Source organism: Haliotis rufescens, unplaced genomic scaffold (assembly GCF_023055435.1).
Source record: "Haliotis rufescens isolate VD_foot unplaced genomic scaffold, xgHalRufe1.0.p SCAF_27, whole genome shotgun sequence".
Taxonomy (NCBI): domain Eukaryota; kingdom Metazoa; phylum Mollusca; class Gastropoda; order Lepetellida; family Haliotidae; genus Haliotis; species Haliotis rufescens.
In genome coordinates this window covers 3,131,732-3,159,033 of record NW_025963968.1, presented here as the reverse complement: position 1 = coordinate 3,159,033, position 27,302 = coordinate 3,131,732, and the positions used below count along the sequence as shown (strand labels likewise).

The 27,302-nt window shown below is 41.1% G+C and overlaps 1 protein-coding gene across 1 annotated transcript in view; it reads right to left on the bottom strand.

Annotated features, from left to right (window-relative positions):
* LOC124139391 (prominin-1-like) overlaps positions 1–27,302 on the bottom strand; it is a 132,003-nt gene that overhangs the window by 49,373 nt on the left and 55,328 nt on the right. Inside the window, exons 3-8 of the mRNA XM_046506425.2 lie at positions 26,320–26,363; positions 23,225–23,430; positions 22,580–22,700; positions 21,629–21,698; positions 16,755–16,844; positions 207–424 (exon numbers count right to left, since the gene is read on the bottom strand). Of these exons, the coding sequence (XP_046362381.2) occupies positions 207–424; positions 16,755–16,844; positions 21,629–21,698; positions 22,580–22,700; positions 23,225–23,430; positions 26,320–26,363 (749 nt within the window). The remainder of the gene's footprint in view (positions 1–206; positions 425–16,754; positions 16,845–21,628; positions 21,699–22,579; positions 22,701–23,224; positions 23,431–26,319; positions 26,364–27,302) is intronic.

Genomic DNA, 27,302 nt, shown 5'->3' with positions numbered 1-27,302 from the left:
TGCTTGAAATCACAGAGGCACATATAAATTTAGGGTACTGAGATAAATGATTGGTCCGTTTGGTTCACAAAAACAACTCAAGTATTCTAGGTTAAGGAGTCCTAATTAAAAAATAATAACTTGAGCTAACCTTAGAATAACATATACTTGATTATGGGTTAATGTTATTTGTAGGGATGGTCCAGGTAGAAACATAAGTTTATTACCTTGCGGAAATCAATCTGATAGGAAATATCTTGTGGAACTATGTTCTTGCAGCCACTGCAGGTCCCGTCACAACCTGTACAGGAGGAGTCCTGCCGAGCACTGTTAATTTTGAATAGAAGATTTTTCAAGTTGTTTTCCAGCTGCCCTCCCTCGCCATCTGTAATACTGTTTAACTGGGTGAAGATGGAGGTCAGGTGATGGGCAGCCTTCTGCGTACCTGCAACAAACAAGGTGGCATTAGGTTTGTTAGTGTCGTTATTGTACACCAGTCAGCAATATTTCAGCTATACTGACGTGGCCTGGAGCTAGTCGGGGCCAGGCAAACTAGTGGTTGATGTAATGCTCAACATCCCGTGCCGTGTGATGACAGTCTGGTCTGTTTCTGTTCTCGCTCGCTCGCTCGCTCACTCACTCACTCACTCACTCACTCACTCACTCACTCACTCACGCACTCACGCACTCACTCACTCACTGCATAAGTCAGCTTACTGAGACACACATGAGGTACTGAGAGCCTATTCTGACACCATTTCTCCACTGACCCAGGTTTGATTCCCAACATGGGTACAATGTCTGAAGCCCATTTCTGTTGTCCCCAGCTGTGACATTGCTGGAATATTGCTAAAAAGGGCCACTCACTCACTCTTTCACTCACTCAGGCACCCACCCACCCAAACCCACTCACCCACCCACTCACTCACTCACTCACTCACCCACTCACTCACTCACCCACCCATTCACTCACTCACTCAGGCACCCACCAACCCTCTCACTCACTCACACACTCTATAAACTCAGCGAATCCCAGACAACAGTGGTTATCATACAACCCACTGCAACAAACCTACCAGCGCTTCCATATGCTAGAGCAGGTTTGCAAGCAATATGTCAGATATAACACAACACATTGCCTAATTGATATATTGTTGGAGAGACTAATTGATCACATTTGGACAATTAATCTTCTCCTATCATCATCAGGATCATTAGAAGTGATGGCAACCAACCTAGGCCTTGCTATTGGTACCATGAAGTTTCAAACGATTGATGAATGTGAACTGGGATTCTACAGCCCATAACATTACTCCAAAGGACACAATTGTGAATTCCCTGTTGTGTCTAGTACTCAGATAAAGCTCACGCTATCTCCTTATCTATCCTTTATAGCACTATGTCCATTTCCCAAGCCAGCAGCATGGCACGCTTGCATCACTAACACCATGCACAGAGCAAATACCATCAAAATTAGGAATTGAAATAGGAAAGAATAATGATCTCAAATCTACATTTTTATCAACATGTTTCATTGTACTCTCTGGAAACTAAGAACATCTCATATCGCAATATTTTTCGATTATTTTTGGAAGCTGATTGTCTGAAAGCCGAATACACTTTGGTTGAGCTAGATATCAATTTCATTTGGGGTGGGGGGTTGGGGGGTGGAGGGGAGGCAGGGGGTCTAAGAGTAGAATCTGTTTCATATGAAAAATGATCTTGATCTCACATTACATGATAGATTAACGTTGATATATCAGATATATGAAGACAAGTTGATAAAAGTTTCAAACTCTACAGTTTGCCATGGAGGAATAAACTTTTATCGAGTGTTGATATATTTCATATCATAGACAAGAAGCTGATATTCTATTTTTCATCCAAAATCATTCTTCAAACTTTTTTATTTTATTAAAACATAATAACCACAATCTTAAGTGTAAAAGTATAGGTAACCATCTTCAGTAGCAGATAAACCGCCATCATATAGCTGGAATATTGCTGAGTGCGGTGTTAAACAACAAACCAACAGTAGCAGATAGATTGGTGATGTCATTTGGTTGTGACGGCATGGTAACCAATGAGTGAGTGAGTGAGTGAGTATGGTTTTATGCCGCTTTTAGCAATTTTCCAGCAATATCACGGCAGGGGACACCAGAAATGGGCTTCACACATTGTACCCATGTCGGGAATCATACCCGGGTCTTCGGCGTGACGAGTGAACGCTTTAACCACTAGGCTACCCGACCGCCCCGGTAACCAATGACATCACAATGACGTGCAAGCATTGTGATGCAATTTCATTGTAGTGATATTTCCTGTTGAAGCCAGTTGTGGATGATAAATAATTACATCAGTTTGTGTTTGTGGGGCTGAAATGACATTGTGTTGGATATTTTTCAATTTAATCATGACACTGGAATCAAATCTGCCGATGGAACAGTCCCCTCCATCTAAGTTCCAGGATTGCTTGTCCTAAGAGTCGACTCAAGTGAAGATGAGCAGAGATGAGTCTCAGGGTGAATACATATCCTGTATACAGAAGGAATTGCTGTTTGTGTTATCATTAGGGCTGGCTATCGATATAGATCATAGAGCTCGATAATCACTAACCAAATATCGATCAGTTATCAAGAAATATTGGAGATGTAACTTAAAGCAAATATGTGAGGAAGTCCAGAAAGAAATCAACATATTTTATGCCACTGGTGAGCAGTGACACGGTTATGCATGGATTACTTTGTGGGCATTTGAGATATAACAAAAACAGTTGCTTTCTGTCTTCGACAACTGACAATGACAAGTCTGTTTCGGTAAATGTAAACTTTATTTCATCACAATAGTTTATGTGAGTTATTATCGATAACAGTTTCATATCAAAGATTGTTAATATTTCTTCCCATCAACGGAAATTACGATTACCGGTATTGATCTTTTTAGCCAGCCCTAGTTATCGACTATAGGTTTGTCTCCCCATCACCCTCTGGGTACAATGTGTGAAGCCCATTTCTGTCCCCTGTTATGATATTGTTGGAATATTGCTAAAAGAGATGTAAAACCATACACACACACTCACTCACACTCCATCACCCTCCATCTATACCCTTAGATAACGCCTCTCTGACTTGGTCATCATTGTCCAATAGTCTCTCCACCCATAGATATATCCCTCCTTTCCATGCCTCCCACTTGTAACACCTATCTGCCTGCCGCATCTCAATAAACTTTTATGGTGATGCTTCCCTGCCTCTTGGGGCTTCAGCCTCTTGATGCTGGATCACGATATGGAAATTCAAAGTTTAGTTATGGCTGGGATAGTGCTAGGGTCACTGCCCTTTTTGAACCTGAAATAGCTGATCAGTTTCTGGCTCCAGAAAGATATGTTGACATTAATGTGGAAATTTAGAATTTTGTACATACTTTTTTCCTACTACATGCATCGGAAGCCTGTTACAGCACCTAGTGCTACGTCCAGTGAAATTGTCCAAATTAACAAAACCTGGATTACCAAATCACGGGTGTGGCATACTGACCATTTAACTTACTGACACAGGCAACTGAAAGGTCAAGACCGTATCATAACAAAGTTGCACTATTTATTACAAGGCTGCACAGCATTCATAACAAAGTTGCATTTTGTACAATAACTGTTGCAGTGTTTCATAACAAAGTTGCACTGTATCCTTGCAAGGTTGCACTGCACTGCATTTATAAAAAAAACATTGCACTGTATCATAACAAGGTTTCATTGTATTTAGAACAAAGTTACACTGCAGTATTTTTAACAAGGTTGTAATGTATTTTAGAAAAGGTTGCTATATTTTTGTAACAAGATTGTTCTATATCTATTACAAAGTTTCACTAACCTCATATAACCAGGTTGCACTATATTTATAACAAGGTTTTTTCTGTATTTACAAAGTTGCACTGTATATAACATTGTATTTGCAGTTTATTTTTATCTACTCTTGATGAGACAAAAATAGGTCAGATTTCAACACCAACACATGCATGTATGATAAACAATTCCATCAAAATGTTTCAAACATACTGTGAATTCTAGTGCAGAATTTCTGCAATACAGAAATTTCTATTCATACTGAAAATCCTGTGACAAAACTGCACATAACCAATTCACTTGGTAGAAATCTGACAGATCAATCAGAGAGCAGCCAGTCCATCAGAATTCTTCCTTTCACTGTTTTGGCATCATGTGGATTTGGTAAGGCCAAGATAGCACTGGCACTATCCTCTCTGAGATGGTGGTGTTCCCAGGAGAGGGGGGAACTTAACAGCTTTGGCAGAAGGGTCCACCATTAGCCCTTGTACATTATACATATATTAATATTGGCAAGGTATATGGAATTTCCTCTGGCAGACACTCCTGGGAGGTCCGGCGCCGGAACATCAGCGTGTGTCAAGTCTGTGGTGCTCTATGACAAATATCTTTTGGCAACAGAATGAAAGTCGACAGATCCTTACAGGTATATATACCAATAAGGCCATACTGCCCAAGAAATTAAGGGGGGTCTTGGGGTCTTTGAGGTTTTTTCTGTGCTATTATAACCTGCGGATCCCCTTAGTCTATGATTTCCAATATCAGGGTTATGACGAGGATCACTTGACTTTTATTGTCAATTTTGTACACTGCAATACAGCTGTGGTTACAATATCCAACCATTGTAATAGCTGTAGAGGGATTTGTCTGATGCTTAGGATGCCTTTCACTGGCATGTTACAAGTAACTGAGAGTGGGCGTGGCTTAAATATTTTCTAGACACCAAATAATGAGCACTAACATATTTCCATGTGAGTGAGTGAGTGAGTGAGTGAGTGAGTGAGTGGGTGGGTGGGTGGGTGGGTGGGTGGTTGGGTTGGGTTTGTGGGTGGGTTTGTGTCTTTTGAGTGAGTAAGTGAGTGAGTGAGTGAGTGAGTGAGAGTGAGTGAGTGAGTGAGTGAGTGAGTGAGTGAGTGAGTGAGTGAGTGAGTGAGTGAGTGAGTGAGTGGGTGGGTGGATGGGTGGTTGGGTTGGGTTTGTGGGTGGGTTTGTGTCTTTTAAGTGAGTGAGTGAGTGAGTGAGTGAGTGAGTGAGTGAGTGAGTGAGTGAGTGAGTGAGTGAGTGGGTGCGTGGGTGGGTGGTTGGGTTGGGTTTGTGGGTGGGTTTGTGTCTTTTGAGTGAGTGAGTGAGTGAGTGAGTGAGTGAGTGAATGAGTGAGTGGGTGGGTTGGTGGGTGCGTGGGTGGGTGGGCGGGTGGGTTTTGAGTGAGTGAGTGAGTGAGTGAGTGAGTGAGTGAGTGAGCGAGCGAGCGAGTGAGTGAGCATGGTTTTACGCCACTATTATTCCAGTAATGTGAAAGCAGAGGATACCACAATTGGTCACCGATTGGCTCCACCACCATTCCTTTCTCCTCATTGGACAGTCTGCTGCTGTATAAGTCTGTCACCAACACTATCTTGGGTCGGAAAGGTCATGGGGAGGTAGACTCGATCGACTTTCAGCAGACTGATGTCAAACAATTCTCAGCCAAATTCCAAATTCAGTCTCTATCATACCCCAAGGGACAAGCTAGAATTGAAATTCTTACACACTGGTCTGACTCCGATAACATGGGTCAGAATACACATCTACAAACTGATCACATCCATTCCAGACTACAGATAAATGGCGCCAAACACATTTCATGGCAACAAAACCTAAAGACATATATTAACATAACAATCAACAAAGTAACACAAAATTTAGCTAGCCTGCACAGTGTCCAAACATATTCTAATGGTCATGTTCCGAGGAGGATTTATGCCTCTGCACTTGGAACATCAAACCACCATTACCAAGCGCCACCTAGTGGGCAGTAAGAATAAAATCGCGAGGCACTTCCATCCAGTGTCTCTCCCACATTGCACTGTGCTGTCATGGGACATGTCGTCCACCTCCTCAGATTGATGCCATGGTTGTGAAGCAACCATACAGAGGCCATGCTGTCTCTTTAAGTCAGAAGCTCTCTCCATCATATGCAATCAAATTATTGTGGTCCAGCAGTGCCAGCAACAATAGATTCAGTAACTCTAACACTTGATGCTTGATCACAGATGCTGCCTATATAATCTAGCTTCAGGAAATATTAATCAATTTGGAGCACAAAAGATGAGAAATCAATTATCTACTTCTTCAGGGCAGTCGACAATATGTGAGAAAATATTTTGGCTTGGTATATTAAAGGGCTGCGTGTAATTTCAGGACTGTGTAAATATAATAATGAAATGGCTCTGCTTCTAGCTATTGTTGCTGTGCTGGCACTTTACACAGATGGTTTCATGTGAGGCAAGGCAACATTTTTATGAATTTTTAATTTTACACATGTAACGACAGATGTCCTGGGCTAATATTAACCACAAAATGTAGCTCACCTGATTCCTTCTGGAACTTTTGTTCACATTAGATTCTTACATTCTTACTGTGTATCATATTTCATTATACATTGTACAACAAATAAAAATATAAAAATTACATTTTCAATATGGCTTCCAAGATGGCCATTTTTAAAATTGGATCAGAATTCAATGAACAGGTTTCAGGGGCTTGGAATTTGAACAAATGCAACACAATGCTTGTTTAAGGCTATTATCAAGGACAACCCATTGAAAATACTGGACGCAACCAGTGCTGATCACAAAACTTATTCGCTAACACCAAGGTTCTTGTTTTATTTTGTCATGATGGCACATTCAGTTCCAAATTCAATTAACGGTTAACCTAGCTCTACATTGAAAACACAGTATGTTTATTTCCTAAATAAATATGTAATGTAAAGATAGCAGGAATCGTGCAATATAATAGATTAAGGGCTATTTTCTCCCACCACATCGACCGCCCATGCAGTGGTATTCCAAGAAGGCTGACTGACTGACTGAGTATGGTTTTACGCCGCTTTTAGCAATATTCCAGCAATATCACGGCGGGGGACACCAGAAATGGGCTTCACACATTGTACCCATGTCGGGAATCGAACCCGGGTCTTCGGCGTGACGAGCGAACGCTTTAACCACTGGGCTACCCGACCGCCCCATTCCAAGAAGGATATAAATCATACATATCTATTGTATTCTTAATGATAAAGGTAGCATGTATAACGCACAGTTATCACGCTTTGTTCACATTTTTAAGTCTTTTCAAAATTTAAATTCCTTGTCAGACAAACACAGCTAGGCAAAACCTTCATGGCAAGTACACTGTTAGCATAAGGCTGGATGTACCCCTGTATCTTTGCATGAGTCTCAGATGTAACTAGTTCTATTAAAATGCTGTTCCTCTTCAAATGACACAAAATCATAATGTTTCAGAATCATGTCTCCAACCAACCTGATCCAACAATCTCCCTGATATTCTGCTATATTCATCACACACAACTGATGTCAACATTCCCTAGAGCATGGTATAGAGTTTGACAGGCATTACTTAGAAGTCGACAAGTGACAAAGTATAAATTGTTTGATAGGCATTACTTAGAAGTTGACAAGTGACAAAGTATAAACTGTTTGATAGGCATTACTTAGAAGTTGACAAGTGACAAAGTATAAACTGTTTGATAGGCATTACTTAGAAGTTGACAAGTGACAAAGTATAAACTGTTTGATAGGCATTACTTAGAAGTTTACAAGTGACAAATAATAAATTGTTTGAAGGCATTACTTAGAAGTTGGCTGGTGACACAATTTATGGATAACAACTTCTTTATTTACTGTAAAGGCGACATTTTGGTATAGGTTCTTATACTGCCGTCAAGTAAGGCTAAATATTGACGATGGTACAGAATATATACAGTAGGTGGAGGACCTTAAAGGTGACGTTTACAGTAAATAAAGAAGTTGTTATCCATAAATTGTGTCTACGATGACAAAGTAGACAGAATTTATGCATCTGATGTGAAATTTATCAACACGAGTTGATAAAAGTTGAAACACTCCGAGGCTTGCCGATGAGTTATTCCACTTTTATCAAAGAGTGTTGATATATTTGATATCAAAAGACATGAGGGTGATTTTTTTTTTATTATGCAACATCATTCTTCCAACTTTTTCAGTTTATAGACAGTAATAAGCAGTGTCTTAAATGTAAAAAGTACTGTTAACAGCTTCAGTAGCAGAGCCATTAGTGATGTCATTTGATTGTGACGTCATGGTAACCAATGACATCACAATGGTCTACAAAGCATTGTGATGTAATTTCATTGCAGCGATATCTACTATGTATATATAGAGGATTCATCACGAGTGTTTTTTAATATGGGAAATATCAACCGAGTCTTAGTTAATTGGTATTTGCCGAGCCTTTGGCGAGGCAAATACCGATTAACGGGACGAGGTTGATATTTCCCATATTAAAAAAACACGAGTGATGAATTCTATTTATCATTTTCACATTTTTGCTTCCAAATTAAGGAATAATTGCATTAAACATTAACATCAGCAACTTGTCGAAATCTTACGTATAGATCGTGCGTAGTGATACATGTTTTCCATAGCCATGTAAACCAAAATAAACAATTCGCTGAGAAAAAAGTTCTTGAACACACTTTTGCAGAATAATTGAAACTTTAATAACGGTAACAACAACGATTCTGTGTAATCTGATTATATCTCTGGTGTAACTTCACTTATAATATATAGTTTCAAATCAAACCGCTCGCTCTTCCGGTTATCTAATTTGCATAACTAATTTGCATACTTATGTCATTGGGGTATGACATACATGTTTTTATGTCATAAGCTTATGTCATGGATAATTGCTTAAGTTAAATGATAAAGACTGTTGAATGACACCTGACACGAGCATACTACCTGCCTAAGTGCTAATCACAGTGCAAACATTCTCTCTGCTTGAGATATACATCTAAAGCAAGCTCTCAGGGGCAAAATCAATTGCTTGTAATGAGGACTACGGAAACATTTTGTGCTGTGCGTATTTGTACAATGTTGGTTTGAGACAAAGTACACACAAACCATGGAATTAAATGTCCTGAAGTCATGTCTAAAGCGTTGTGGCATGAACAAACAACTGATGATATATTAGTGTTCAGTATGTCCTTACAGGATCTAAATGGATTATTCACAAGCAAGACTTAGGTTTCATGAGAAAATATCACATCAAAATCGAACCCAGAAAGTCTGTTTTCAAACATCAAAATTCCACATTATATCTCAGCAAACAGTTTCCACAAAATATATTTTAAAAAGATGTTTTTTATTGTCAACAACACTATATCCGAGATTTTTTGATTTTTTAAATCATACCCTTTTGTATCTTTTTTCCAAAATTATTTCATGTTGTCAGTAAAGCTTGGTCAATTTGTTTTTTTGTTTAAGGTGTCTTCTTTGTCAAATAGACAAAAAAATAGTAAAACAAGAGTCATCAGAAGATGACAAATCCCCCTCGCCCCCACAATTACAAAAGGCACCACAGCCCCTGGTTAATGCATGTACTAAGTTTGGATGAAAAATCTTCATGGTTTTCAAGTTATGCTCTGGAAACTAAATATAGCAAGAAAGGTGGATGGAAGGATGGACCAAATGATGACTAAATCCCCCTGTATTTTATCTCGGGGGGATAATAAAGAGTGATACTGCTTGAAATCAAATTTACTCAAACACAAAGAAAAATATTTTCCCAATAACTGTGATACCAACACAGCATCCTAAATATTATTAATAACAGATGACATCAATACTTGAGATCCAGATTGCAATACAATACACACAAAGTAGTATTATCAAATAATAGAAACTATCTTCAAAGGAAATATCACACCTTGAATGATAAGAAACTGTTATCCCAACAACTGATCTAAGACATTCCAAACGTGGTTTGGTGTCAGATTTTGTTAGAAATGAACGACATTTCCTTGACCTATATTCTGATACATGTCAATCAAGTAACACATATATAGAGATATCACCTGGATCAACAGCGATTGGTCTTATTCTCAATGGGGTTTGTTCTCTGCTGATAAATCAATATTCAGAACAATTACATGACACACTTTTAACACATGATAAATTTCATCTATATAATTGTAACCTGCACAGTTAATTTCTTTACATTTATGAAATCGTCATTGTTATATAAAATCAATTTCACTACCCAAAATGTGTTGCAATAAATAATTGATAATAAAGGTTTGGATCTGAAAACATGACCTTATTTTAGAAATACGAGTAGGGGTTGTTTATTGTACTATAAAACACTGAAAGCATAAACTCCCTAGTGTTTTATTGGACGATAAAAAACGACCACGAGTCGTTTGTTTCTTATAGGAGATATCAACTATAGGTGCAGTCTCTTTAAGGATGTTGATAAAATGTACAAGCTTTAAAAGAATCTTCCTAAATCATAAAATTGATGACTTCCTGAATAGAATCTGACCTTGGAAAGTCCATTTTACGAACAGCTTGGTTAAGTTTGGTATTTCCCTCATTTTCTCACAATCCTCACAATCCTCGTGTCAATTATCTGTACCTTTTCTCTTAATACCGATTGTGATATCTCTCCCACTTTTGGATACAATCGTTTGGCCACTGCATTTATCTGCACAGCCCCACTACATCTACGGGGAAAAAGTAACTCGACACTTCCCTCTATCACAGAGGGGACACCAGAAATGGGCTTCACACATCGTATCCATATGGTGAATCGAACCCTGGCCTTCGGCATGACAAGCTAACACATTAACCACTAGGCTACCCAAACCCGTGTGACAATAAGGGTAGGAGGGTGTTCTAAAGTTAATGCACCGACCATCTGATATTCGGAAAAGATAGGGGTGTAGGGGGCCTGGCATTTCTGTTTGAAACAGAAAACCTTTCCAGTCAGCGCTTCAAGACAAAGGAGCCAACCATTATTTTTGTTGACCCAACCCATAAACCACCCAAAGTCCCCTTCAACAAAGCCATCAAAGCACTACAATTGAAGTATCTCCTACTGTATCACAGACTTTTAGCACTACAATTGTTTGGCCTTTGTAAGCCTATATTAAAGTTTGAGAGTTACGATCATCTTAGCACTAAGAGATCACTTTGTGGAATGGAGCCCAGGCCATGAAGTCTGTTTCACATGGCCATCTTCGCGCTACAACTCACAGAGATTATTGCAGGTGTTAAGGCACCAACAAATATCAGGAAAAGAGGCTCTCTGAGAAAGACCCAAAGAGATTATTGCAGGTCTTACGGCACCAACAAACATCATGGATGAAGAGGTTCTCTGAGAAAGACTCACAGAGATTATTGCAGGTCTTACGGCACCAACAAACATCATGGATGAAGAGGTTCTCTGAGAAAGACTCACAGAGATTATTGCAGGTTTAAAGGCACCAACAAACATCATGGATAAAGAGGTTCTCTGAGAAAGACCCACAGAGATTATTGCAGGTCTTACGGCACCAACAAACATCATGGATAGAGAGGTTCTCTGAGAAAGACTCTCAGAGATTATTGCAGGTCTTACGGCACCAACAAACATCATGGATAGAGAGGTTCTCTGAGAAAGACTCACAGAGATTATTGCAGGTCTTACGGCACCAACAAACATCATGGATAAAGAGGTTCTCTGAGAAAGACTCACAGAGATTATTGCAGGTCTTACGGCACCAACAAACATCATGGATAAAGAGGTTCTCTGAGAAAGACTCACAGAGATTATTGCAGGTCTTACGGCACCAACAAACATCATGGATAAAGAGGTTCTCTGAGAAAGACTCACAGAGATTATTGCAGGTCTTACGGCACCAACAAACATCATGGATGAAGAGGTTCTCTGAGAAAGACTCACAGAGATTATTGAAGGTCTTACGGCACCAACAAACATCATGCATAAAGAGGTTCTCTGAGAAAGACTCACAGAGATTATTGCAGGTCTTACGGCACCAACAAACATCATGGATAAAGAGGTTCTCTGAGAAAGACTCACAGAGATTATTGCAGGTCTTACGGCACCAACAAACATCATGTGAAGAGGCTTTCTGAGAAGACTCACAGAGATTATTGCAGGTTTAAAGGCACCAACACACATCATGTGAAGAGGTTCTCTGAGAAAGACCCACAGAGATTATTGCATGTTTTACGGTACATCGGAATAAGAAAATAAGTGCCTACTGGCCACAACACTGCCATCTAGAATAATGGGTTCTTTCGGTAATTAAACACGACAGAACACTGATGTCTAGAAAATACTGGTACTGTGTGAAACAGCATGGCTTCAGTCCCAGGTTAGTGCAATCACTGCCAAGGTTAAACCATATGCCCTGCAGGACGCCATTTGCACCAGATGCCTTCTCAAGTTCAAAATGTTTTTTACGAACCATTCAGGTGTTTATTAAAACATTACCTGAACTATAATATTGTGTAATAAATAACAAAAATTATTTTTTCAGGGAAAAACATTTGTACGAACCTTTATGGATTTTCTAATACAAAGGTACGGTGCATGTGTCATATCAAATTACAGATGATTTATCCAATATGAAATTGACAGCTTATTGTGTTTAAATGGCAAGTTGTACAATTCAGTGCAAAAACATCAAAGTTCTCCAAGTGCAATTTAAGGTCGAACACATATACTGCAAAAGAATCAATACAAATAAAAAAAAATTGAATGCTTTCCAAAAATTGATTTTCCGAAAAATTCTCATAATTACTTCAACCGAATTATCATATTCCCATGGGAGAGCTTATCTCGCTTTTAAGCATCCATGAGCGTGAAATAGACTGAATGACGTCCATATCTATCCCATAATACCCCTACTCCGTTAGTGGTAGTGCACAGCCTGATCAATAGGCACAGCTCCCTAGGGACCGTCTCGGAGGGTCTTAGACACTGTATTTAGCCGACACCAATACCTCCGGCATTGAAACACAGGTGTCCCAGCTGCTTCTCTTAACACCTTCACGTGCATTAATTCCTTTCCTAAAGCTGAAAAAAGCAGCTTGTATTACCCTGGGACGTGATGAATCCTCCCCTTGAAACCATTTCTATTTCAGTTGAGGAAATAATCCGTTTCGTTTTATGAGACTTATGTCTTTTGGATGCACTGTTGTTTCCAAACCCATCACAGATTCTTGTGAAAAGATCAGAAAATGAATGTTTTTGTCCATCACGATAAAAAAAATTCTTTTCATCTGTGCAAACATTGTGTTGAAATGGACATTCAAGACAAAAGAACAGTGTCCTATATTGAATGTCTGATTGAGGCAGATGCGTGTTTCGTGTTTCTCGTTCAGATACTGTAACTGACAGTGTTTGTAGCAATGATTAGCAGACATTGGTTTATCGCACGAAGACATCTTATTGGTCTCGAGATCACCATTATAGCCAGGTCCTGACACAGCCAGGACCTCGAGATCACCATTATAGCCAGGTACACTGACACAGCCAGGACCTCCAGATCACCATTATAGCCAGGTCCTGACACAGCCAGGACCTCGAGATCACCATTATAACCAGGTCCTGACACAGCCAGGACCTCGAGATCACCATTATAGCCAGGTACACTGACACACCCAGGACCTCGAGATCACCCTTATAGCCAGGTACACTGACACAGCCAGGACCTCGAGATCACCATTATAGCCAGGTACACTGACACAGCCAGGACCTCGAGATCACCATTATAGCCAGGTACACTGACACAGCCAGGACCTCGAGATCACCATTATAGCCAGGTACACTGACACAGCCAGGACCTCCAGATCACCATTATAGCCAGGTACACTGACATAGCCAGGACCTCGAGATCACCATTATAGCCAGGTACACTGACACAGCCAGGACCTTGAGATCACCATTATAGCCAGGTACACTGACACAGCCAGGACCTCGAGATCACCATTATAGCCAGGTCCTGACACAGCCAGGACCTCGAGATCACCATTATAACCAGGTCCTGACACAGCCAGGACCTCGAGATCACCATTATAGCCAGGTACACTGACACACCCAGGACCTCGAGATCACCCTTATAGCCAGGTACACTGACACAGCCAGGACCTCGAGATCACCATTATAGCCAGGTACACTGACACAGCCAGGACCTCGAGATCACCATTATAGCCAGGTACACTGACACAGCCAGGACCTCGAGATCACCATTATAGCCAGGTACACTGACACAGCCAGGACCTCCAGATCACCATTATAGCCAGGTACACTGACATAGCCAGGACCTCGAGATCACCATTATAGCCAGGTACACTGACACAGCCAGGACCTTGAGATCACCATTATAGCCAGGTACACTGACACAGCCAGGACCTCGAGATCACCCTTATAGCCAGGTACACTGACACAGCCAGACCTCGAGATCACCATTATAGCCAGGTACACTGACACAGTCAGACCTCGAGATCACCATTATAGCCAGGTACACTGACATAGCCAGGACCTCGAGATCACCCTTATAGCCAGGTACACTGACACAGCCAGGACCTCGAGATCACCCTTATAGCCAGGTACACTGACACAGCCAGACCTCGAGATCACCATTATAGCCAGGTACACTGACACAGCCAGAACCTCGAGATCACCCTTATAGCCAGGTACACTGACACAGCCAGGACCTCGAGATCACCATTATAGCCAGGTACACTGACACAGCCAGGACCTCCAGATCACCATTATAGCCAGGTACACTGACACAGCCAGGACCTCGAGATCACCATTATAGCCAGGTACACTGACACAGCCAGGACCTCGAGATCACCCTTATAGCCAGGTACACTGACACAGCCAGGACCTCGAGATCACCATTATAGCCAGGTACACTGACACAGCCAGGACCTCGAGATCACCCTTATAGCCAGGTACACTGACACAGCCAGGACCTCGAGATCACCATTATAGCCAGGTACACTGACACAGCCAGGACCTTGAGATCACCATTATAGCCAGGTACACTGACACAGCCAGGACCTCCAGATCACCATTATAGCCAGGTACACTGACACAGCCAGGACCTCGAGATCACCATTATAGCCAGGTACACTGACACAGCCAGGACCTCGAGATCACCATTATAGCCAGGTACACTGACACAGCCAGGACCTCGAGATCACCATTATAAATACAGATGTCTCAACAAGCTGGGATGTGTTGTTCTCTGTAATTCTAATGGAGGCTATAGGTTGTGGTCATTGTAAACCAGCAGACCGCATCTGTGGTCTAGTGGTAGAGCGTCCGCCCAGAGAGCGGAAAGCCTGGGGTTTGAACCCCGGCCACATCATACAAAAAGACGTTAAAAGATAGTACTTGTTGTTACCCTGTTGCATTAAGGGGCTAAAACAAGGACTGGATGACTCGGAGTCAGTATCTGAGTGGGGTATTTATGTTAAACTGCGGCATGGTATCTCAGTGGGCTAGCACTATAGATCCTCTCTCTCTCTCTCTCTCTCGCTCTCTCTCTCTCTCGCTCTCTCTCTCTCTCTCTCTCTCTCTCACACACACTCACACACACACGCACGCACGCGCGCGCGCACACACACACACACACACACACACAAAACAAAACAAAACAAAACAAAACAAAACAAAACAAAACAAAAAACACAGGCACACAAAAACAAACACACACACACAAAAAACCTCACACACAAAAACATGCATGCACACTGCTATTTTTATAAGTGCAATGATCTTGGACGTGACGTTAAACCCCATTTCACCTGTAAACCAGCAAACAGTTCCTGGTATGGGACTTCTCACTGTGGCCTCACACACAAATCATTATTCTGACAATGGTGGCAGTTATTGATGCTGGAGGTGGGATTAGGAGGGCAGATGACACGAGTCGGTTATGGATGGCATGGTGTGCACAAATACTGTGTGAACATAACACATGGTGAGCCTGGCCTCAAGGTGTCTGGTTAAACACTACACAGTGAACACTGATACCCTGGATGATCTGTACACACCACAGGATGTCATAGCCAGCACAAACACACACTCGTGATTTACCAATTCCACACTTGAAAACCTCCAAGTACAGTTGTACCAGGCTTCTGAAACACTTGTAACTTTTTCTGACACACAATTCTGTCACATACATGATCTAGGTGTTACAGTTGTGGCAAAGGACAGTTTTTGCAGCAACACAGTAGACGTTTGGTGCTTCACTACATTGCTGGCTTGTTGCTTGAGGACACAGCAATATTCCAACCATTTTAAATTTCTCCTGTAACTACACTGAAATCAAGTCTGGACCAGACAAACCAGTGATAGACATTATGAGCAACATCCCAGTCATCAGGTGAGGTGAGGTGAGGTGAGGTGAGGTGAGGTGAGGTGAGGTGAGGTGAGGTTCATGTCAAAAGTTGGTTGGTTGGTTTGTTGTTTAACGCCGCACTCAGCAATATTCCAGCTATATGACGGCGGTCTGTAAATAGTCGAGTCTGGACCAGACAATCCATTGATTGATATCATGAGCACCGATCCACGCAATTGGGATCGATGACACGTATCAACCAAGTCAGCGAGCCTGACCACCCGGTCCCGTTCGTTGCCTTTTACGACAAGCATAGTCGCCTTTTACGGCAAGCATGGGTTGCTGAAGACCTATTCTACCCCCGAATCTTCACGGGTGGATTGATGATAGACATTCATCACCTGACCTCTTCTGTTCCAGTGAGCTACACAGAAGAAATTTGTTTCCTTCCTTCTTCACAAAATATCAGACATGATGAATGAACCTGTGGACTGGGATGAGAAGGTGCTCCACATATTTCATACTCACGTTCATCTAGGTCTGCTAAACTTTCAAACACTGCGGATACACTGGGGTAGAACATGTCTCGACCTGGTTGCCAAATGAGCTCTCCTATTTCTGGGGAAAGAAATATTCATGAAAAGCAAGGTTTTTAAAAGATCCACAAATTTGAAATTTGTAGTTTATCAAACTTGAAAATACAATATGTACAAGTGAGTGAGTGAGTGAGTTAAAAATTTGGTTTTTGTTTGACGCCGCTTTGAACAATATTCCAGTGACATCTTGATATGTATATTGGCTTTATGTGGGCGGAAAGCCTGAAGGAAATATGTTGTACAAGCATGATGACACTTAAAGCACTTAAAGAAACAAAACTTAAATATTTTTCCATTAAATGTTGAAAACACATTACCATAAATGAACTTGCACTATAGAATTCAGTATGATTGCTTGAAATTTCATCAACACTGCATCTCAGCTATTAAAATTTCATTATTAAAAATTTCAGTGATTAAAATCATAACTATATAATAATTTGACATAAATTCATGAATAATTTCAACAAGTAAGGAGATTCAGAACAACAGATAATTAATTTTATTATGGCCAGAGCAATTATTAACCTCACAATGAGAACTGGAATTTCCATGCACACATGAAACTAATTTATTAATCATATAAACATATCTTTCTGTGAGTGATCAAATTTATCATCAATGTCATAACTGTTTTCAGTGTTTGTCATAACTCTGAAATGATTCCTATTAGGGCTGGGACGAGTCCAAAATTACTACCTGGGTCCCCAACCCCCCATTACCCGATCCTACCCGGGTACCCAACCCCCCATTACCCGACCCTACCCGGGTACCCAACCCCCCATTACCCGACCCTACCCGGGGCCCCAACCCCCCATTACCCGACCCTACCCGGGTCCCCAACCCCCCATTACCCGATCCTACCCGGGTACCCAACCCCCCATTACCCGATCCTACCCGGGTACCCAACCCCCCATTACCCGACCCTACCCGGGGCCCCAACCCCCCATTACCCGACCCTACCCGGGTCCCCAACCCCCCATTACCCGACCCTACCCGGGTACCCAACCCCCCATTACCCGATCCTACCCGGGTCCCCAACCCCCCATTACCCGATCCTACCCGGGTACCCAACCCCCCATTACCCGACCCTGACCGGGTACCCAACCCCCCATTACCCGACCCTACCCGGGTCCCCAACCCCCCATTACCCGATCCTACCCGGGTACCCAACCCCCCATTACCCGACCCTACCCGGGTACCCAACCCCCCATTACCCGATCCTACCCGGGTACCCAACCCCCCATTACCCGATCCTACCCGGGTACCCAACCCCCCATTACCCGACCCTACCCGGGTACCCAACCCCCCATTACCCGACCCTACCCGGGGCCCCAACCCCCCATTACCCGACCCTACCCGGGTCCCCAACCCCCCATTACCCGATCCTACCCGGGTACCCAACCCCCCATTACCCGATCCTACCCGGGTACCCAACCCCCCATTACCCGACCCTACCCGGGGCCCCAACCCCCCATTACCCGACCCTACCCGGGTCCCCAACCCCCCATTACCCGACCCTACCCGGGTACCCAACCCCCCATTACCCGATCCTACCCGGGTCCCCAACCCCCCATTACCCGATCCTACCCGGGTACCCAACCCCCCATTACCCGACCCTGACCGGGTACCCAACCCCCCATTACCCGACCCTACCCGGGTCCCCAACCCCCCATTACCCGATCCTACCCGGGTACCCAACCCCCCATTACCCGACCCTACCCGGGTACCCAACCCCCCATTACCCGATCCTACCCGGGTACCCAACCCCCCATTACCCGATCCTACCCGGGTACCCAACCCCCCATTACCCGATCCTACCCGGGTACCCACTGAAGGTCTCAAGAGTTTGGAATGAAACGTCTGATTGGGAATTGTTTTACCGCAGCCCTGGCAAAAACTATGTATGAAACAATCAGATCATGCGTTCACTGAAGTTGACTGAAGCATTATCTCTACTCACACATATAAAAGTCAAAAGGAATGCGAACTTTAGCAACTTGAAGTGTAACCACTGAGCTATAGTGAGTTGATGTCATTAAACAATATATCACGTGACTAACCACAGGTTCGGGTAGACCTGAGGGTACCTACTCAGTACCCACCCAACCCCAGTACCCGAGTTACCCGTCCCAGCCCCAATTCCTGTTTATAGGCATTTTAACCTTTTTACACTCAATAAATTCTATTGACTGACAGTCAAATGTGACACTCGGCCACTTGATCATGCTTCCCCAACAACAGATGTTAGTTCAGTTGATCTTTAAATAGGACATCCTATTTTGGCTGTAAGTTAAACACTGCCATATGACCCAATACGTGATAACAAACACAGGCGTTTGCTTTGGTCTTCTCCACAAATAAGTAATGATGTTTAATCGGTAACGATCGATCAGCTGATAGCCTGGACACATCCTGTCTGAGGACAGAAAATGCCAACATCTTTGAAAACAAAAGAGTACCAGTATTGAGTTTAAGGGAAGCCAATATTTGCAATGCACTTATGCTTTTATATCTGTCGAGAAAAAAGAATGTCATTGTCTTACGGTATGGACCAGAATATTGATAAGTATTGATACGTGAGGTGGTATCTTACACATAGGGTACCAGGCTTGAGACAAGTGGGGCTTGGATGGTGAATCAATGAGAATCAAGGTAATATCCCCACAAACAATGTCAGGTGTATGATGAGGGAAGAATTGACAGAATACATAGTCAACAAGACAGTTTACTGAAAACACTATAACAACTATTGAACAAATTGATTAAATTCATTATTTAAACATAATCATGGACAAAGTTCCACTACATAAATAAAATGTCTTTCTGATAGCGAGGTCACAAAATCAATGAGGAATTTCTGTTGACATCTGTGGGATGTGTGGTGATACATTGGGATTAGGTGAGGTGAGGTGAAATGGGGTTTAACGTCGCGTCTAAGATTATTGCACTTAAATAGCGACGTGCATGTACGTGTGTCTGTTTGTGTGGCTGCTTGTACTAGTCCGGATTGATGCCGATTTATAGTTCTAGCTCACTGAGATACCATGCCGCAGTTTAACATGAATACCCCACTCAGACACAGTATACTGACTCCGAGCTGACCAGTCCTTGTTATAGCCCCTTAATGCCGAGTGCCAGACAGGGTAACAACAAGTACCATCTTTTAACGTCTTTTGGTATGACGCAGTCGGGGATCGAACCCCAGACCTTCCGCTCTCCCGGCGTACGCTCTACCACTAGACCATGGAGGCGGTCACATTGGAATTAATATCGCGTTCAATGTTATTGCACAAACATAGCGATGTGCATGTACATGGGTGTGTTGATGCTTGTGCTAGTCTGGACAAATGCTGGTTTAATAGTTCTAGTCCACTGAGATACCATGCCACAGTTATCATCGATACCCCACTCAGACACAGTCCAGTTTTATCCCCTTAATGCTGAGTGCCAGGCAGGGTAATAACAAACACCATCTTCTCATTGTCTTTCGGTATGATGCGCCCAGGGGATTGAACCACCCTCCTCCTTCCCTCCAGACAGAGGCTGTCTTGGTAACAGCTGTAAACAGAACTAGTCTCCGTCTAGTGGACCAGCAGTCTATAGGACCAGCAGTCTATAGGATCAGCAGTCTATAGGACCAGCAGTATATAGGACCAGCAGTCTATAGGACCAGCAGTCTATAGTACCAGCAGTCCATAGGACCAGCAGTCTATAGGACTGCAACTCACAGTGGAGAGTCTGTAGCTGCCATGCTGTGCTGTGCTGGTCATGGGTTCATTTAGCAATATCTGTGATGTTGTGATCCTAGAATGACCTAGATTCAGTATCTGTGATGTTGTGATCCTAGAATGACCTAGATTCAGTATCTGTAATGTTGTGATCCTAGAATGACATAGATTCAATATCTGTGATGTTGTGATCCTAGAATGACCTAGATTCAGTATCTGTGATGTTGTGATCCTAGAAAGACCTAGATTCAGTATCTGTAATATTATGATCCTAGAATGACCTAGATTCAGTATCTGTTATATTGTGATCCTAGAATGACCTAGATTCAATATCTTTGATGTTGTGATCCTAGAATGACATAGATTCAGTATCTGTGATATTGTGATCCTAGAATGACCTAGATTCAGTATCTGTGATGTTGTGATCCTAGAATGATCTAGATTCAATATCTGTGATGTTGTGAGTCTAGAATGACCTAGATTCAGTATCTGTAATATTGTGATACTAGAATGACCTAGATTCAATATCTGTGATGTTGTGATCCTAGAATGACCTAGATTCAATATCTGTGATGTTGTGATCATATAATGACCTAGATTCAATATCTGTGATGTGGATCTGAATCCCTCCGAATCACCCACAGTAAGATCGCTCTCAGTTCAGTATCTGTGATGTTGTGATCATATAATGACCTAGATTCAATATCTGTGATGTTGGTTTGAATCCCAGAATCACCCAGATCCCTTTCAGTTCAATATATGTAATGTGGGTCTGAAACCCAGATACACCCAGAGTACGATCCTACTCAGCTCTGTTTCTGGGATGTGGGTTTGAAGCCCAGAATCACCTATAATACTGACATGATGTGATATGTTGAAACTTTAACTCACTCACTCACTCACTCATTGATGAGACAATGGAGGTCACATGTATGTATGTATGTATGTATGTATGTATGTATGTATGTATGTATGTATGTATGTATGTATGTATGTATGTATGTATGTATGTATGTATGTATGTATGTATGTATGTATGTATATGTAAGTGAAAAGGATGTGACTGAATACTTACTGTTCATATCGCCTCCTATCACTTTCTTATTGAACCAGTCATTTGTACTGGCTGCCACAAATGTATATTGCTGAAACATAAAAGAAATAATATATATTATTCAGTAAGGATTGGGGTACACTAATGGGCTTATATGGGAGAATAACACATTGATATTAGAAAAGATATCATCAAACTTAATAGTCTGTTCTATTTTGAAGACATGAAACGTGTACGGATAAAAACTTCTTTTTGTTTGTAACGACGTTTTGGAGGTACTTTTTTACCCTTTATCATGTGGATACTGAGTGAGCGTATTGAGGTTATATAGATATACATGCTGATATCTTTACACAAGGTAGGATTAATGTAGAAAGATAACCATATAGTCATGACACGCCATGAAGTTGTTATCCCTTAATGTTTAATGTCTTCATGTTCTTTATACTTCTGAATGTCCATCAAAGACCTTATTCCAGTTTGGTTTGTTTTGTCTATTGAGTGTGGTCATACATGTATGTGTAATTTTCATGTTTTTGACCTTGTTTTGTGACAGAAATACAAAAACCTTTAACCCCAAGACAGGCCAGGCTTATATTAAACTTGGTTTACGAATCTGCTTGCTCCCCAAAAACAAAAATGTGAAATGAAAATAAAGCAGTGGGTCTTATTATTCCACCAAACAGAAATAAGTAAACTTTTAAAAAACTCATTTACATTTATAGATAAATCATTTAAAATACTAAAGTTAAAACCTGTTGAAAATTTGAAAATCATGAGAGAAAATCAACAAAAAATTACCCGAAATTGGAGTGTCTATTTTCATATTTTTTTTAACCTACTGGCCTGAATTTTGGGGGAAAAATCCAGAACACCTCTCCATAAAAAGCCTGGCCTCACTGACAATTTTAATTCATATAAATAACATAAGGGCACAAAAACCAGAAAAACAAATATTGTGAAGGTTCTCACTTGTTTCGTTGTTTTGAAGTAAGTGGTGACATCGTCCATAGCACCCCCCACTGTCTCGTCTATGACATTGATGCCATAGTGGAGGTTAGTGCTCACGACGGTGATGCAGATAACATAGATTCTGGAACATTAGAACATAATGCCACTTCTATCAGCGCCAGAACATCACGCCTTGTTTCATGAACATCAATTAGGATGTCAGAGATGCTACAGACTCGGTATAGTGTTTTGGTGTATGGTTCATCATTAAGAAAATCTAAATGTCCGTGCCATGGAATCATCTTTCAGTCCCACAGGAGGCGCCATGGTCAAAGTCGCCGGAATGTATTCTGCCCTGTTGAGTCCCCTAGCCATCATGACCTGTGGTGCCATGGTTCAAATATCAGCTTGCCCTGATTATTACATCCTAATTTGTCTGTCTGAACCATACACAGTTTCCATGGTTTCAAGAACAATAATTTGCAGCCCAGTTGGTTTCCATACTGAGGTGTAACGTTGCCATAGAAATACTTTTCAAATTAGCATTAATATCTTACTCAGTCCTCATTTAGTCTCAAGAAAATCAAAGAATGTAATTCAAATATGGTGGGCCTTTTGGAGACTTGTAGTCATGATAGGTCTCCCACTGTTGATGTTGGTACTTACAAGCTAAGCGTGGCACCGATGTAGCTACTGACGACAAAGAAGGTGAATGGCTTGTCTCTCATGTAGGGCTTTTTCACGAGGTATATGTCTTTTTTCCTCCGTCGGTATTCATGTCGTAGAAACACCACCATGCAGATGAGGAAGAACACGATGAGGAGACTGCCGGTGAAGCAGGCTATTGCTACATTTACAACATAGCGTTCTTTCTGAAAAAGTTAACATCTGGTGTCATCACTGATTTTCAGTGATCCATTCATATAACGTTCAGTGATCCATTCATATAACGTTCAGTGATCCATTCATATAACGTTCAGTGATCCATTCATACAAGAGTCATCAGAAAGATGACATAGCCCCCCGGCAGCTGTCTGTAAAGTAACCACTAGTAAATTTGCAATTCTGTATGTAATGAGTCAACAGTTGAATGTTCTTTAAGCATGCATACATTGTTTACCCACTGAATGGTTTTCGAATTCTGGCCCGGAAAGGAACTCGTTCCCCAATGGAGTCTAGGTCCAACTTCTTTCCATAAAAATTGTAAAAAATAAAAATTCGTAAAAAAATAAATATCAAAAGGCACCACTTCAGTATGTGCCTGATAGCTTTGCCAAGTTTTGATCAAATACACTGAATGGTTTTCGAATTCTGCCCCGGAAACGAACCCCATCCCCAATTGAGTCTATGTCCAACTTCATTCCATAAAAACTTAAAAAACTAAAAATTAGAAAAATCCCAAAATATCAAAAGGCACCACTTCAGTATGTGCCTGATAGCTTTGCCAAGTTTTGATCAAATACACTGAATGGTTTTCGAATTCTGCCCCGGAAACGAACCCCATCCCCAATTGAGTCTATGTCCAACTTCATTCCATAAAAATTTAAAAAAATAAAAATTAGAAAAATCCCAAAATATCAAAAGGCACCACTTCAGTATGTGCCTGATAGATTTGCCAAGTTTCGATCAAATACACTGAATGGTTTTTCGAATTCTGCCCCGGAAAAGGAAATGATTACGGACGGACAGATGGACGGACAGACAGACTGGCTCATCGCTATATCCCCCCGCATTATATGCCGGGGGCATAATAATGTTCAGTGATCCATTCATATAACGTTCAGTGATCCATTCATATAACTTTCACTGATCCATTCATATATATTCAGTGATTCATTCAAATAACGTTCAGTGATGCATTTATATAACTTTCAGTGATCAATTCATATCCCTTTCACTGATCCATTCATATATATTCAGTGATTCATTCAAATAACGTTCAGTGATCCATTTATATAACTTTCAGTGATCAATTCATATCCCTTTCACTGATCCATTCATATATATTCAGTGATTCATTCAAATAACGTTCAGTGATCCATTTATATAACTTTCAGTGATCCATTCATATAACATTCAGTGATCCATTCATATAACTTTCAACAATCCATTCAAATAACTTTCAGTGATCCATTCATATAACTTTCAGTGATCCATTCAGATAACGATCAGTGATCCATTCATATAACTTTCAACAATCCATTCATATAACGTTCAGTGATCCATACATATAACGTTCAACAATCCATTCAAATAACTTTCAGTGATCCATTCATATAACTTTCAGTGATCCATTCACTAGTTTGCATTTGACCCCTAATGGAATCTGTTTCGATAGATAATCAAGACTGATTGATCTCTGGTGTTTATGTGTTTTGAATTTAAAGGGAAACTGTGTTCTCCACTCTGATGTCCAATCACAGTCTACATCAAAACATTGAAATTGGTGCCATGTGTGAAACAGACATTTTCTCAGTCAAAATAGGGTAATAAAAAACTGGGATATCTACATCATTGAGTTTAAGATAGAAGTTAAACAAAGTGGTGTTAGTATGACTTGTGTCAAAACAAATAGCTGTTTTGGTTTTGACCAGCCAAAAGGGCCAACTGACACACTAATCACACTGTCTGGGCTGCCCGTGGTCAGTTTGGACCTGCTTGAATTTGTCTTGCTATTTTCTCCTTTATTAAAAGGTGTAGGATTCACTCTACTGACATTTCCTCCCTAATACTTCTTGAAACATTTCATTCTTTATGTCAAGTTTGGTTTCCATGGCAACCATATACAAAAAGAGACTTTTTGCCATTGTTTCCCAATGTTCGCAGACAAAATGACAAAAAATGGTGGCAGACTTGTGTGGTGGGAATCTAAGATATAGTTTTTCATTTTTGCACTTTCTTTGAGTTTTATTGCCCATGACAGCATTTCCACTTTGCTGACACCATCTATTATGCGTTTGTTTGTTTGTTTGTTTGTTTGTTTGTTTGTTTCTTGTTTAACGCTGCACTCAGCAATATTCAAGCTATATGACAGCCGTCTGTAAATAATCGAATCTGGACCAGACAATCTAGTGACTGACATCATGAACATCGATCTATTCCACTGGGATATGATGTATCAACCAAGTCAGTGAGCCTGATCACCCAGTCTTGTTAGTCGCCTCCTAGACAAGCATAGTTGCCTTTATGTGATAAAGGCTGAACTGAGGTCATCATTCATAATATTCTAAAACAAAAGTGAAAATTAACAGCGTTCCAAAAGTGTGTTACATGTTATTCCAAACTAACATTCTTGCTGCATGTCAATTTCATAATGATACAAGCAGAAATGCCTGATTATGGCCGAAAATGACATTTTGAATATGGCCTAAATGGCTGCCACAATAGAAAATCAGATAGAAATTCTTTTCATTTAGTCAGAATGAGATAAAAAGGAGTTTCAAATCCAATTTAACTGAATTTATTAACCAAATTATTTGTACAATACATTTAAACTTGTATTTCAATTCCCCATGACATCCCCTTCAAGGAACATTGGGATTCTCAAGAGGAACATATTTCCTAGCCGTAGGAGCAGCATAACGAAGTCAATAACTTGGTGCCTTGACAGATTATACGTTGTCCTACCACAATGGCTTGAATGCTTTCAACCACTGGTTTGCCTGGTCCAGAGTCGAACATTTATAGGTCACCATGATACAGGTGGAAATTTCACACACACGTTCACTCACTGAGCCCTTCATTGAAACACATATACTTACATCTGTACCTATATCTTCCCCTTTCAAGAGACGCTGCATCGTTTCTGTAAAAAGAAATTTCTTTGAGATTATGTGTCCAAACCATGGAGACAACCGTACAGGTACTATGCAAGTACCGGTCTTTCTTGGGCATAGTTACTTGGGCCTGCCTGTTTTTGGCCTGTCTGATGTCTGCATCAGTCTGTCTGTAACGCTGCATCATGTTCGTTACAGCAACAAGGGAGCAACCAAAAGATCTGGCAACATCTCTGAAAACACAAATTTTCATTAGCTCGAATCTGTATCATACCCAGGGCCCACTCGCCTTGTTCAAGTGTCAGTTGTGGCATTTCTGTGGTGGTCTTTCATCAGTGTGAGTGTCTGACATGCCGTTTTTTACACTTATTGCATTTTGGCTGCCCAAGCGGCACATGTTTTTCCCTTTTTTCACATTTTCTACATAAACATGTGCCATGGACGTGTATCAATTTCTGCAAAGAGCATTATTGTGTTTTTTTAATTGATTAAGTTTGAACTTGTGTTTTTTAAATTTTTGCAATTTCTTCTTTAAAGTGGTAAAGCTTCTTTTGGCCATTAGTTTACATAGAATCATTACATATTCTGAAAAATCTCTTGACAATAAGTTGTGGGTCCATAGCAGAAACTTGCTGCCACACAACCTTCAGGTATCTGGGTCAGCATCAATTCTGAGCCATGTACACAGCCATGTTTATTTCCATAAAATCAATGGCCATGTTGTATATTTACCTGCACACATGATGTACATAGCATACAAAATGTATTTGTAAACACTGCCTGAGGTTGACAGACCTTTAAGCCATTAAGATAAGAGTTGCCTAAGAGATAGCAACTGATGCATGTAACCTCAATAAGCTCTGGGAACCATCAATACATATCCTATATGTTGAAGTTGTCTGTACTGGCACAGTAGTCTATGGCACATAGTACTGTGGTGTGGTTTGAATCCCCAATTTTCTTTCGCA